Below are 12,775 nucleotides of genomic sequence, written 5' to 3'. Positions count from 1 at the left end.
GTGTGTTGCGGGTGCTCGTTGAAAGGGGCAGGGAGTTGATGGTGGCCTCTTGAGTGCGGGCACATAGTCTGAGTAGCCTAGTGGCAGGACGGGTTTGGATGCAGTGGGTAAGAACCAGACTCCTTACCTTTTGAATGCGACATAGCATTGTGGCAGATGAGCAGCGATGAGCTCCAGAGAGGAGTGCAAGTCTTTTCCCACGGTCTTCTCCTTGTGGCTTTGCTTGCCGGCTCACTCCCTCTCCCTTTAAGGCGGGGAGGGAGGAGCCGGCACAGCTGGTGGGCAAATGAAGCTGGGGGCTGCAGGTGGGAAAACACATCGATTTGGCGGCAAATTCAAAAATAGCAGTTCTGTTTCTGGAGGTCGTTACAGCGACCGGCCCATCCATTTTGTAGGTCTCTGGTGCCGTGTGCACAAGGCACGATGCCGCTGAGGCACCAAAAGAGACAGATTCAGCGCAATTCAGCTGGAAAAGCTGACCGGAAAGGAGCACTCACAGCGGAGCTGCAAAGAGGAGTGCAGGCCTTTTCCCACTGCGTTCTCCTGATATATGTCATTTATAACGCGCCTGTACACAAGTGCAGTTTTGTATTCATATAGAATCAGATATGGATTCTGAATGTGCGTGTACTTCTAAGATCAGTAATGACTTGAGTGAGGAATAGTGACAAGTTGGTTATGCATGAATATTCATAGAGTTGTCTCTCACTCAGGCTGTGTGCTTAATCTCTGCAAACTTTTTAAAACGTGACATTTTATCAGCATAAACTGCAGTACCTGAGATTGTATGTGAGATGCCTGTTGTGTTTCTTAATCCCACAAAGGAAAACTGGTAGAGTCTCCAGTACTTCTGATCTGCTAATTCAACCGAGTTTTTCTTCCATTTGTACTGAATTTCAGTTTTGGGATATCCATCTGAAAAACATTCAAAACAACCAAATGAGAAAACATAAAACCTTACCGCACTGGTGCTAATAACTAACATTTTCAAGTGTATCTTCAGAATACAATTGACAGGAAATCGCCAATGTTCACTTTTGAGGTCCTATTTATTTATGTAATGTATTTATTGTGCATTTGAATGGTATCTACGCACCAGAAAGTGTTTCCAGGTGCCACAAGACAAAGGGGAGGGGGAACAGTTGAGGAATAAACAAGAAACTGGTCCTACTAGGCATTGTGACATTCGGAATGTGAAAGTGAAGTGAAAACAAAGTGCAGTGGGAGGGATGAGGCCCCGGGGGGCATGGTAAACTAGGGAAGCCCAAGCGAGGCAGTTGTGGGGGTAAAATGCGCAGACAGGGGTGGACCAGACTCAGTAGGCTGGTCAGGGAGTTGTGCCACAGGGCATGTGCTGGAATGGCAGACTGCAAAGGACTGGTAGGAGGCAGGCCTTGCCTCTGTAGGATTCATGAGGGACCAGGCAGAAGGTCTTGAGGAGTTTCAGGAACATAAGGAGATCCGGCTCAAGTCTGAGAGGGGCACGGAGGCCATTCCAGAGGGAAGCTCCTGGAAAGAGTTCTACCAGAGGACCGATGGAATCTAGCAGGGAGGTATTTAAGAAGGGAAAGTTGGATGTAGCATGGCCCCATGCCACAGAAAGTATTGTGGAAGATGTAGAGGGTCTTGAATTTGATCCTTGCAGCCACTGGGAGCCAGTGGAGAGATTTTAGGGTTGGAGAGATGCAGTCCCGGGGGTTGAGGTCAAGGATAATTCTCAAAGTCCTATTCTGGATTAGTTGGAGAGGACAGAGAGAGGAACAAGGAAGATCGAGGAAAAGACTGTTGTAATACTCCAGCCTCGAGAGACCCAAGCTCTGAAGACATTGGGCATCATTACAAGCATGGCGGTCTGGAAATAAGGGTGTCTGTAGCAACCTACTGGTACCCTTTCTGGACCATCAGACTATGAGAATGCCTGGAGGGGTTGGTGCTCCTGGCAGTTCTGACCTCCCAGGAGCACCGTCCCCTGCAGGCATGGTTTTCACAGACGCACTGGCACTGTTAGCAACAGTGCTGGTGCTTCCGTGTCCCCATTCCCATGGAGTCCTATGAGACTCCACGGGAATGGATGCATGCACTTTCCACCGCCTGACAGCTGGTGGCACCGGGATGTAAGACGGCGGAACAGTGTTACGAGGTTGGCAGCAAACCCACCGGTAGCACCAGCGTGTTACCGCTGCTCTCGTAATGAGGCCCCTCAAGTTTCTAGGGGCAGGTGAGGAAAGGGAGAATGCCTATGAGGAGGTAGAGCTGAATGTGGGCATTCTTGGCAATGTCTGCAATATGAGATGAGAAGGAGAGAGAGAGAGAGGAGTCGAAGATGACACCAAGTTTTTTTGCATCACAAGAGGGTGAGGAGAGGGGGCCCAAGGAGGGGAAAGGGAAGGGGCAGGAGTACCAATGAAAAGGATCTCAGACTTACTGGCATTGAGACAGAGATCATTAGCAGTGCACCGTGCCTGAATAGCAGTCATACAATTGGGAATGGGAGAAAGGAGGGGACGTGGAGGAGGGAAGCTTAAAGGAAAGCTGCGTGTCATCGGCATAGCACTGGAAGAAGGTGGACATCTAGTGGGAAAGAGGGGCCTACAAAAGGTGAAGAATCTCATTTGTAAGAAGATACTTACTTTTGGTGCACTTCTGCAAAGCCCAGCAATTCTGATGATGGCTTGTGAGTAACCATGCACATAAATCACATTAACAACAAATAAGGGAAATGCAAGCATTTGGGTTGCATTATTCCTAGTGGATAGTGGAATGTTGAAGGGATGATCAGAACAGATAGAAAACATATTGTTCAACTCATTATTTCTGGAGCTCACAGTGACATCAACACATTTGCCATCTAATCACTCCACTTCCAAGCACCTGCAAACCTTTGTGACATTACGGACAGTCATTCTGAAAAGTATATTTCTCTCAATGTAGGAAAGGGCATGTAAAGAAAAACAGTGTGTAAACCACTATGCAACTGCAAATATTACATATTACAAATACATTTTCTAATAAGAAGCGTTCCTGTGTTTGAAACCGTATTTGTTGATTACTAGCACAAGTGCTGGTTGTGCTACTGAATTCCACAGCAGATTTGGAGTAGGAGTTGGGAGGTCTAAGTGACCCATCTATATTTGTGGATCACTTGACATTCATGGGGTCTGGCCAGGTAATTCTTGTTGGAAACTACGAGCAGCAGATGGTCCTATGGGTGTACAATGACGTGACCAAATAATTGTATACTGCCAACAGTGGCCCCAAGTCTTGGAAGAGTGCAGAAGTCCCCCTAAACAGAAGCGAATTGACTAAAATGTGAAATTCTTGCTCCGATTTAATGCTAGAAACAAGAACAAATATATTATATGGCAGTGATTACTACGCTATAGTGAAGGCTAGTCGGACTCCAATAGGAGACCTGGAAAAATGGGTACGCACGGCGCCCCCAGACTGCCAAGTTTGGGAAAGATTTGATAGAAAATAAAAAGGTTACTAAGAAAAGAAAAACATAAAGTTGCCACCTTCTTCCCTTTCAATTTCCCATAGAAAAATAGGTGAATGCTTGCCGGACCACACAGCCCAAACTGCTGGACGGATTTGGACTAGGTCCGGAACAGCTTGGGCACAAAGCATCAACTCAAGGTGTTTTTGTGGCTTGGCGTTATTCTGTAGAGTAGTTTTTAAATATTTGATGGAGAAGAGGATGCCTCCTTCTCCCCAAATAAATTGTCATACCTCCCATGGTGCATTGCAGGATCATTAATTTAAGAAAAGAAAAAGCTGGCATCTTTTTTTTTCTCAATCCAAGAAATGACAGCTGGTATAGTTGATGATATCGGAAAAATGAAACAAAAAAAGGCTTTTGCAGGTCAAAAAACATGCACATACCATCAGGCTATAGGTGGCGGGGCAAGAGTACACTAAGTGAATTTTAGGAGTTGAAGGGGTTCTAGGGACTGAGTTTGCAACACAAAGCTTTTCTGTAATCTCGGTTATAGCCACAAATAGCCGACATCTCAAAGCAAACTGCATCACAGAAACACTGTGTTGTGAGGAGGAATGGGAGAGGGCAGGGGAGGTGAGGCACACCTGGTTAGGGCATTTGGGGGCACATATTATTATTTTTGTTTTCAGCTGTTTCTCTGATATTTGCAGCAATAAACTACACATAGCTGTGGCTATCTGTAGTCCATACTAAATTAGGCACACAAGTCTCCCATCCATGTCGTAACCAAGACCAACCTTGCTTAGCTTCAAAGCAAAGAAGGGAACGGCCACCTCAAGCCATGTTGACTAAAAGATGAGCACCACCACCAAGACCACTTAGAGCAACATGCCCTGAGGGGACCGACCCCTTCCTCACTTTCATGCCAAACAGTGTCAGTCCCGGCTACTGCATGGATGGTAGACAGTCCACAGTCCCAGATGCTGTGTGTTTTCTGAGTTTTAAATATTCCATAACACACTAAGAAAGCACATGGCAGCCGCATTATCTTCTTTTTAAAACCGTGCTCCTGCCATTCATTGAAGTATTGCACTCTAAAGGTCAAGCTGCCATGAGGTCCACGTGAAAAGAGCAGCTCTCTCTGGGTCAAGAGCTGCTAATACTTGGAGAATTTCAAATCCAGTTTGCATGTGCAAGGCATACTGGAATACCATTTTGTTATTCATATATAATATGCCCCAATATGTTTTACAGATCTTCTATCTTCCCATTGCTCTCTGAGAGCTCTAAGGGCCAATTTATTTGCCAAATTGTATTCTGGTATTTGTAGTCAAGATGGGGGGAATAATGCCATAATTGTACACTTTTTGCCTAACATAGTTCTATAAGCATTTATATATTTGAGTGACTCTATGTTAATTGTACGTTTGACATTTTCTTTATAAAGCAGAGCATTGTTGAAAGCAGACATGGAGTGAGGAGGGAAAATGATGAGGGCAAGTAGGTCATGAGTATTTGCCCAGGATTTGGCAAGAAAGGTTACACTCCTGGGCACTGGTGCAGTTATTTTCCCCTGATAGTGGCTGCTTTTCAGTGCACAAGTAGAGGACACGTGTGGGTGGACAGCTTAACTTTTTTTCAGACGGCAGATGCAACCCCTTGGGCTTTTGAGGTTGGCAAGCTTGCTCAGGTGTTTGGCTACCATGATTTCACTCAGGTTGTCATTTTCCCAGTGCTGATGCATACCCACAAGACCAAAGGCACTTTCATAGTGGGATTTTGTTTTCCAGGGATTATTTCACTACAGACTGCTGGGTTTTAAAGGTAAGCAGCTTTTATACTTTGCCAGAATATGTATTGGAACATTTGCTATCTCGGGTTATTTTTCTGGTGTTCATTACTATTTTTAAAGGCCCAATGCTATTTTATCTTGCACACTTTATTCTAAAGGGAAGGTCTATTGAAATACATTTGTATATCAGTCATTGTCCCGCCCACATGGGCAGTCCAGCACCAAAATGCTATGGGTAAAGTGTGCATGCGCACTCTCGAGTGGGTACCTTTCCAAAGAACAGGTCATTTAGCTGTGTTTGTTCTCACAGTGGGGCGCCTATGGACTATTTTTTGATTGTTTTAGGGACTTAGGTTTAGTAAACCTAAGTTTCCTAATGTCATCCAGACGTGGACCCCTTGCTCACTGTGCTCAGAGAGGTACAGCTCCACCTCACTGATGAGGCCCAACAAGGCTGAAACGCGTGTATGGGGTTGCTGCTGGTACTCTTGTTCAGAAGAGAATTGCCACAGCATTTCGGTGCTGGACTGCCCATGTGGGATCACAAAGACTGATATTGTTAGTGAGAATTCTCCAGAATGGCTAAGTTCCCTTACCTGTTGAGTCCCTCAGCAGCTTTGCTGGATTTCGTTCCCCTTTCTCTAAGATTTGACTGGTGCCAGTGGTATCTACTATTTTTATTCTACCACGGCTATGAAAATAGCCTCTGTGCAGTTAGAGGCTAGGATGGTAGCCTCAAACTCTAAGCCGCTGGACCCCTTTTATTTTATTTGCTTCCAGTCGAGTTTATTTGTCATTTCTTTTTGTAAATGTCTTTCACGTGTTTTTCTCTGCGCATCAAACCAGATTTGGTTCCTTTGTTCGCTGTCCTTTGGCGGGCTTCTGCACAGAAGCACTCCTTAGGCGCCTGAGTGTCGGGGTTGACAGGATGTGAGGGAGGGGTTTGAGGCCCCCCACACAGGGTCTCCTTGGAGACCCAAGTCACACTCTAATTTGATTGGCTAGGTGGCTGTACTGCTAGGACAGCCACCCTGCTGTGTGATTGACAGCCAGGCTGTGTGAATGGGGGATTTGGTGCATAAAAAGCCAGTCTCTGGGACTGGAAGGCAGAGTCGCCATTGGAACGAGAAAACCAACAAGGAGCTGAAGGAAGAGGACTGCTGCAACTACTGGACATCCCAGTGAAGCCCTGCTGCAGGTCCGAATCACACGAAACTCTGACGACAGAGAAGATCTGCAAGGAATCTTCTTCCCTTGAGCTTCGTGCGACTTACCAGCTCATCAAACACCAACGCCGGCCTCCCTCACCTGGTCGAATTTGCTGTCCATCACAGCAGTGAACCGGATAGCCAGGAGGAACGGAACCTGTTTGGGTTTTAAGGAGCGCACCTTTTATTCAACGTTTTGCTCCGCTGCTGGCTTCTTCCCTGGGCAGTGCAGGACCCTCCAGACGTCCTCCTTCTCGTCACCACGACAGAAGCTTCAGGAACCGTGAGCCTGTAGTAACTTCCAGGAACAACTGTCTCACCTACAGCATTTTTCTCCATTTAAGGTACTGTGCAAATCCGGTCGTTCTTTCCATCCGACTGCAGTGAAAGTGCTTGAAATCTTCCTCCTCTCCGAAGGCTTGTACTTCTCTTCTCCTTTGAATAACTGTTCTTCCGACCAACTGCGTTTTGAACTCTTGACAAAGACTTAACTGCAAACTACTCTGAACTTTGTGATCCTCTGCAAAGACTCTGAACCATTAACATTGGCCTATTGACTTGAATCCTAGTTGTAGTAGCCTTTTCTAGATTGCCGTGCCTATAACTTGTTGGTGTTGTTGATTTTGAATAACCTTGTCTTGTCTCCCTTTTAAATTGCTGGAGTGCCATTTTGCTCACACTTCATTTTTTAGCTCAACTTGTCCAGAATTGATTGGGTGTTATTGTAGTATATTAAGATGGTGATATGTTGCTGTTTCATAATAGTGAACTGTTTTATAACTGATGGTGTAAATAAATATATATTCTTTTACCCCAGAAAACTTGAATCAGTGTTTGTTTGAACCATAGTAATTGTTGTCGTTTGTGTAACCTCTTGTACAGCTCACATTACTCTTGAGATAAGTCTGGCTGCTCAGCCATCGCTACCACTTTACTGTGTAGTACAGGCTTGTACCAAAGGTGAAATTGTACTAACACTTGTAGTCTTAATTGTATGTGGTGTTCCCACTTGGTACTGCATAGGATTCTGCCTAACAGATATGCAAATGAATATTTCCCTTCTGTGAAAGGTACAGTGAGCTAAAGTGGCTGCGGACTCTCGTGTGGGTACCTTCCCAAAGAACAGGTCATTTAGCCATGTTCGTTCTTGCAGAGGGGCACCTGTGGAATATTTTTTCATGATATGATATATGACATTTATAACGTGCCTGCACACACGTGTTTCTAGGGACAAGACAAGGAGGGGAAACAAAGGGAGGACAAAACAATAATCTTACTAGGCCTTTTGTCATTCAGATTGCGCAAGTGCGGAGAAGGGGGAGGGGAGAAGTGCCAGAGGCGGATGGGAGAAGTGCAGGTAACTCAATAAGTGCAGCCAGCGGTTAGCTCATAAGCACAGTGAGAAGGGACTGTAGGGTTGCAGGTACAGATCCTTAAGTGCAGGCAGGAGCCCAGAGGCAGTGCGAGGGCAACTGATCATGTAGGAGCCTGGGTTGGAGGTCAGGGGGTATCCAGGTGACCAGCGCACAGAGCAGTCAGGGACATCAGCAGGGGTGAGGAAGCGAGAAAGCGGAGGTGGTTCTGCTCCAGTTTGAGAGAGGAAGGGAGTCTGTTCCAGAGGGAGGCCTCATCCGAGGAGAGAGATCTGCCCCCCACCCTCTGCTTGGAGATCTGTCTAACCATCAGAGAGTTGGAGGTGTATGAGCAGAGATCTCCAGAAGGAAAATGTTTAGGAATGGAAAGTTGAAGGTTGTGCGTCCCAGGCCCTAGAAAGCCTTGTGGGCAAAGCAAAGGGTGTTGAACTTGATCCTTGCAGCCACAGGGAGCGGGTGGAGAGATTTGAGAGCTTGACAGATACAATCCCTGGGCTTGAGGCCAAGGGCAAGTTTCATAGTCCTGTTCTGGATAAGTTGTAAAGGTCAAAGAGTAGGGGCAGGCAGATTTAGACAGAGGCTGTTTGCAGTAGTCCAACCTAGAGAGGACCAGAGCTCTGGAGACAGTGAGCTTCTGGGGGGAAGTGAGAAAAGGAAGAATACCTCAGAGGAGGTGCAGCTTGCAGTTTGACTTCTTAGAGACAACAGAGATGTGAGGCGAGAAGGAGAAGGTGGAGTCGAAGATGACACCAATGTTCTTAGCCTCACAGTAGGGAAGAGGAAGAGTGGGCAGCCTGATAGAGGAAAGGGGGAGTAGGTGTACCGATGAGGAGGAGCTCAGTCTTACTGGCATTAAGGCAGAGATCATTAGTGGCACACCATTCCTGAATTGCGGCCAGGCTGTCTGGTATGTGAGAAGGAACATAGGTGGCTGAGGGGAGCCTGAAAGAGAACTGGGTGTCATCTGCATAACACTGAAAATTGGAGCGGAAAGAAGCGATGCGGTGGGCAAGAGGTTCCAAGTGTTGGTTGAAAAGCCAGAGAGAAAGGAAATGCCCCTGGGCAACACCATAAGTAGAGCAAGATAGAAGAGAGGAAAGACACCAGTTGGTCCTGAGACGGTCAGTCAGTGAGAAAGGAGGTCAACCAAGCCAGAGTCTGACCAGTGATACCCAGGTTATCACAGAGCCGATTGAGCAGGATGGCATGGTTGACCATATCAAAAGCAGAGGATAGATCGAGGAGAATGGGGACAGAAGGGAAATTAGAGTCAAGATTGGAGAGCAGTTCTTCATAGATGTTCAGGAGAGCTGTTCCTATGCTTCTGCTAGCTCTGAAGCCAGACTGGTGCTTGTGGAGACAACTGACAGATTCAGTATGCAGATTAAACTGGGAGATGGCCAGGAAAGGAGTGATGGGGATAGGACAATAGCTTGCCAGAGAGGAAATATATGATATGAGGGCTTCTTAAGAAGGGGGTGCACAAGGGTGTGCTTGAGGGGGGAGGGGAAGGTTCCAGTGGCAAATGAGTGATTGCAGAAATTGGCCAAGGATGGAGCAAGGGTGTCAATGTAGTCCTTGATGGTTCTGGATGAGCAGGGGAGAACCTGCTTTGATGAGCCTTTCATTGATCAGACTTGTCTAGAAAGATCGTCAGGGGTGAACAAGGGAAAGGAGCAGGAGAGATGACCACAGGTGGGCCAGAAGTGGTAGAGGAGGAAGAGGCGGAGGTAGAGAAAGAGAGGGTGGACAGGATGCCCTGAATTTTTGCAGTGAAATGAATGGCCAAGGCCATTCAGAGGGCCTAGTAGGACACAGGAGAAGTAGAAACTGCAGCAGGATTGGCCTGCTCCTTGCAGATTTTGAAATGTTCGCTGAGTTATTAGATGCCGCAGTGATGGACAGAGAGTATGTATTGCCTTTGGAGCAGGGGGCAGGGCAGTTTGTCAGGGTGTGCACCTGATGCCCTCCACTTCCTCTCAGTTGCGTTTAAGGGCAGCAAGGTCGGAGTCGTACCAAGAGTTGCACTTCGATTTGGGCTTCAAGCGGATCCACATGACAGCGGCAAGGGTATCCAGAGTGTTAGAGATTGCGAGATGAAGGTTAGAGAGAGCTGTGCCAGGGTGTGAGTCAGATCAAGAAAAAAGAGTACTCCCTATTTTTTTGTTAACAAGGGTCAGACTTGTATCACGGGAGTGAAAACTGATAGATAACAAACAACTACCCCTCTCTAAATCCCACCTCTGTGATAGAGGGCAGTGCACAATATGCCGCTGATATAAATTTAAGCTGACACCCAAATCAAATCCACAAGACTCATACTAGGTTATTACAAAAATATTATTCATTTATTAATTCACAAAAACAAATATAAAAACATTTCTACTAAAACACATACTAAAAAAAGCATATAAAGCCTGTTCATGGAACGACAAAAAAGGGTAAGTGAGTAACTCACACTCATAGAGAAAATCAATATGTCAAAAATAGAATTATTCATGAGAACGTTTCAGTTGGACAAACATCTCAACATACTGACAGAACATTACTATTACTGTCTATGTTTCTAATCTCACCCCTGCAGTGAGTCACACAAAAAGTTTATCTGGGAAAGACAATGTTGAGTTTTCCACAGCTTCAGATCAATGGAGCATAAACTAAAGCTCCATACACAGTGTGTGAGTCAGCCAAAGGTGCAGGAGGAGGAGAGAAAGTGGTGGCAAAGCCTCAACTGACACACGCTTCATGGGTCGAATGACCGAGAAGGTAGGTGGCAGTGCTGGAGTCGGCTTAACATGAGGGGATGAAAGAGAGAGGTGGAAGGAAAGGAGAAAGTGGTCATTCCAAGAGAGAGTTATTAACATGTAATAAATAAACAATAATTGATGACTTACTTCATGATATGATATGATATGATAGTTTATTTATATAACGCCTATACACAATGTGTTTCAAAGCACTTCAAGGCAAGAGAGGGAACAAGGGAAAATACAACATTCTTACATACCATGAACAGTAAGGATGTGAAATTAACTATCATACTCGGCCTGACGACATTTCAGATAGTGCAAGTGCTAAGACATAGATAAGGAAGGGGGGGGAGAGTGGGAAGGAAATGGAAACAGGCGAGTACCATATTAGGCCTGACAACATTTCTGGTAGAGCCGGAGTAAAGCAAAAGGTGAGGGAGAGGGGTGCAGAAAGGGAGGGGAGGAACAAAACAAGCGACTATCGTACTAGGCCTGACAACGTTTCAGATAGTGCTGGAGGGAGGGGCTGGGGAACAGTAAGGGGATGGGGGAGCGACAGACGAGGTTTCTATCATACTAGGTCCAGGTACAATTCTGACATACTTGTGTTAGTGCAAAACACATATGAAGATCCACAATGCATGCAAATCTGAGGCACATACAGGGAAAGTTCAATAAGGAGGGAAGAAACACCACTACCAAAAAATGACAATAACATTAAACTTCATAATCATGAACACAAATGAATTGTGTGTTTGAGGACGTGCACCATAGGATGAGGCCAAATCCTAAGGGAAATACCTTAAGCACATAAAACAGGGTTAATGTCTATATATGTAGTGTTCTCTCCATCACTGAACAAAACCATGCGGCCTAGATGTGTTAGTGAACAAAAACAAGTGGGCCAGATATGTGACGTCATCAATGCATTTGTGATGTCATCATTGATGTCCTTTGTGTTAGTCTTAGCAGTTCACAGTGCTAGTGCGAGTTATGGTTGCTTAGCTTACCATAACTGGTGAATTTCTGGGGTATTTCAGTTTTACTTGTAAACAGTTTTTTTCAATTAATTTCATAGGTTTTTATTAGTGCAACTTACCATAACATCCATTTAACAAAGTTTTTTTTCACTATATATGTATATATTACAAGGCCTGCGGTAGCCTCCATGTAGTTATGGTTAAGTTGCTCAACCCATAGGAAGATCATTTTTTGGGTGGTTTATACCTTTGTCCCCATGGATGAAAGCACACCAAACGTTGCATAATAAGTATGTGGCCCCCTCAAATTGATTCTGCAAAGTTTGGCGAGGTTTTGTACAGGGGGATCGAAGTTATAGGGGGATCCCAAAATGTGTGTTTTTCCTCATAGATGCAAAGGAAAACAAGTTTTTCTCAAACCTACAGCCCAAACCGCTGGATGGATTTTCACCAAATTTGCGGCAGGAGCAGCGGCTTGGTCCCAAAAGTGTGTCTGTGTAAATATGGTGTAAATCTGTCCAGTAGTTTCTTTAAAAATTGCCAAAAAGTAGGTATAGAAAAATGAGTGATGTCTGGGCCAGTCCGTAGACTCGCTTCCCTATTCGGTCTGCAGACATCCTCCTGGACCAATCAGGGGCCGGCGTGATGTCCGCGGACATTGGCCCTCATTACGTCCCTGGCCGGTAAGCGAAAAACGATGCTGGTAAAGGATTACCGGCATCGCTTACCGCTACGGCCGATTATGACCTGAGATAGCGATATTAGTGGCACCGTAATCAACGGTGCCGGTAAAAGCGCCAAGGGCCCGGGCACGCGACCACCATGCCGTAAATACCGCCATGGCACTTAGTGTGGAACATTACAAGTCATGCGGACATGCAAATAACGCCTTTATGAAGGCCGTAAAGTACCTTACCCCCATGGTGCTAATACCGCCATCGCGAACCAACCGTAAATGGCCATGTGCAGTGTTCCCAGCTGTCACAGGTGCTTTCAATCATCGCAGGTGGAGGCAATACAGACTGGGCAAGCACAAAAGGAGCACACCCCACCCCACCTCTTCCCACACCCAGTCACACTCCACAATGAATGCAATACTACTAGCAATGCTGGGGCTGGAGGACCTGATTGCAGTGGAAGTGCTACAACAACAACTACAAGAAGAACAACAACAGGCAGCACAGAGGAGACACAGGAGGAGAAGGAGGGCAAGGCAGGGCCAGCATGCCCCAC

At 45.9% G+C, this 12,775-nt stretch overlaps 1 protein-coding gene across 3 annotated transcripts in view; it reads right to left on the bottom strand.

Moving 5' to 3' along the window:
- Positions 1-12,775, bottom strand: part of GABRG1 (gamma-aminobutyric acid type A receptor subunit gamma1) — a 916,720-nt gene that overhangs the window by 155,039 nt on the left and 748,906 nt on the right. For all 3 annotated transcript variants that reach the window (XM_069631726.1, XM_069631725.1, XM_069631724.1), the window contains exon 6: positions 778-915. In XM_069631726.1, the coding sequence (XP_069487827.1) occupies positions 778-915 (138 nt within the window). The remainder of the gene's footprint in view (positions 1-777; positions 916-12,775) is intronic.

This window comes from Ambystoma mexicanum, chromosome 6q (genome assembly GCF_040938575.1).
Source record: "Ambystoma mexicanum isolate Mex_15411 chromosome 6q, UKY_AmexF1_1, whole genome shotgun sequence".
Classification (NCBI taxonomy): domain Eukaryota; kingdom Metazoa; phylum Chordata; class Amphibia; order Caudata; family Ambystomatidae; genus Ambystoma; species Ambystoma mexicanum.
Note: the sequence above shows the minus strand (reverse complement) of the source record. Positions and strands in the feature narration are given on the sequence as shown.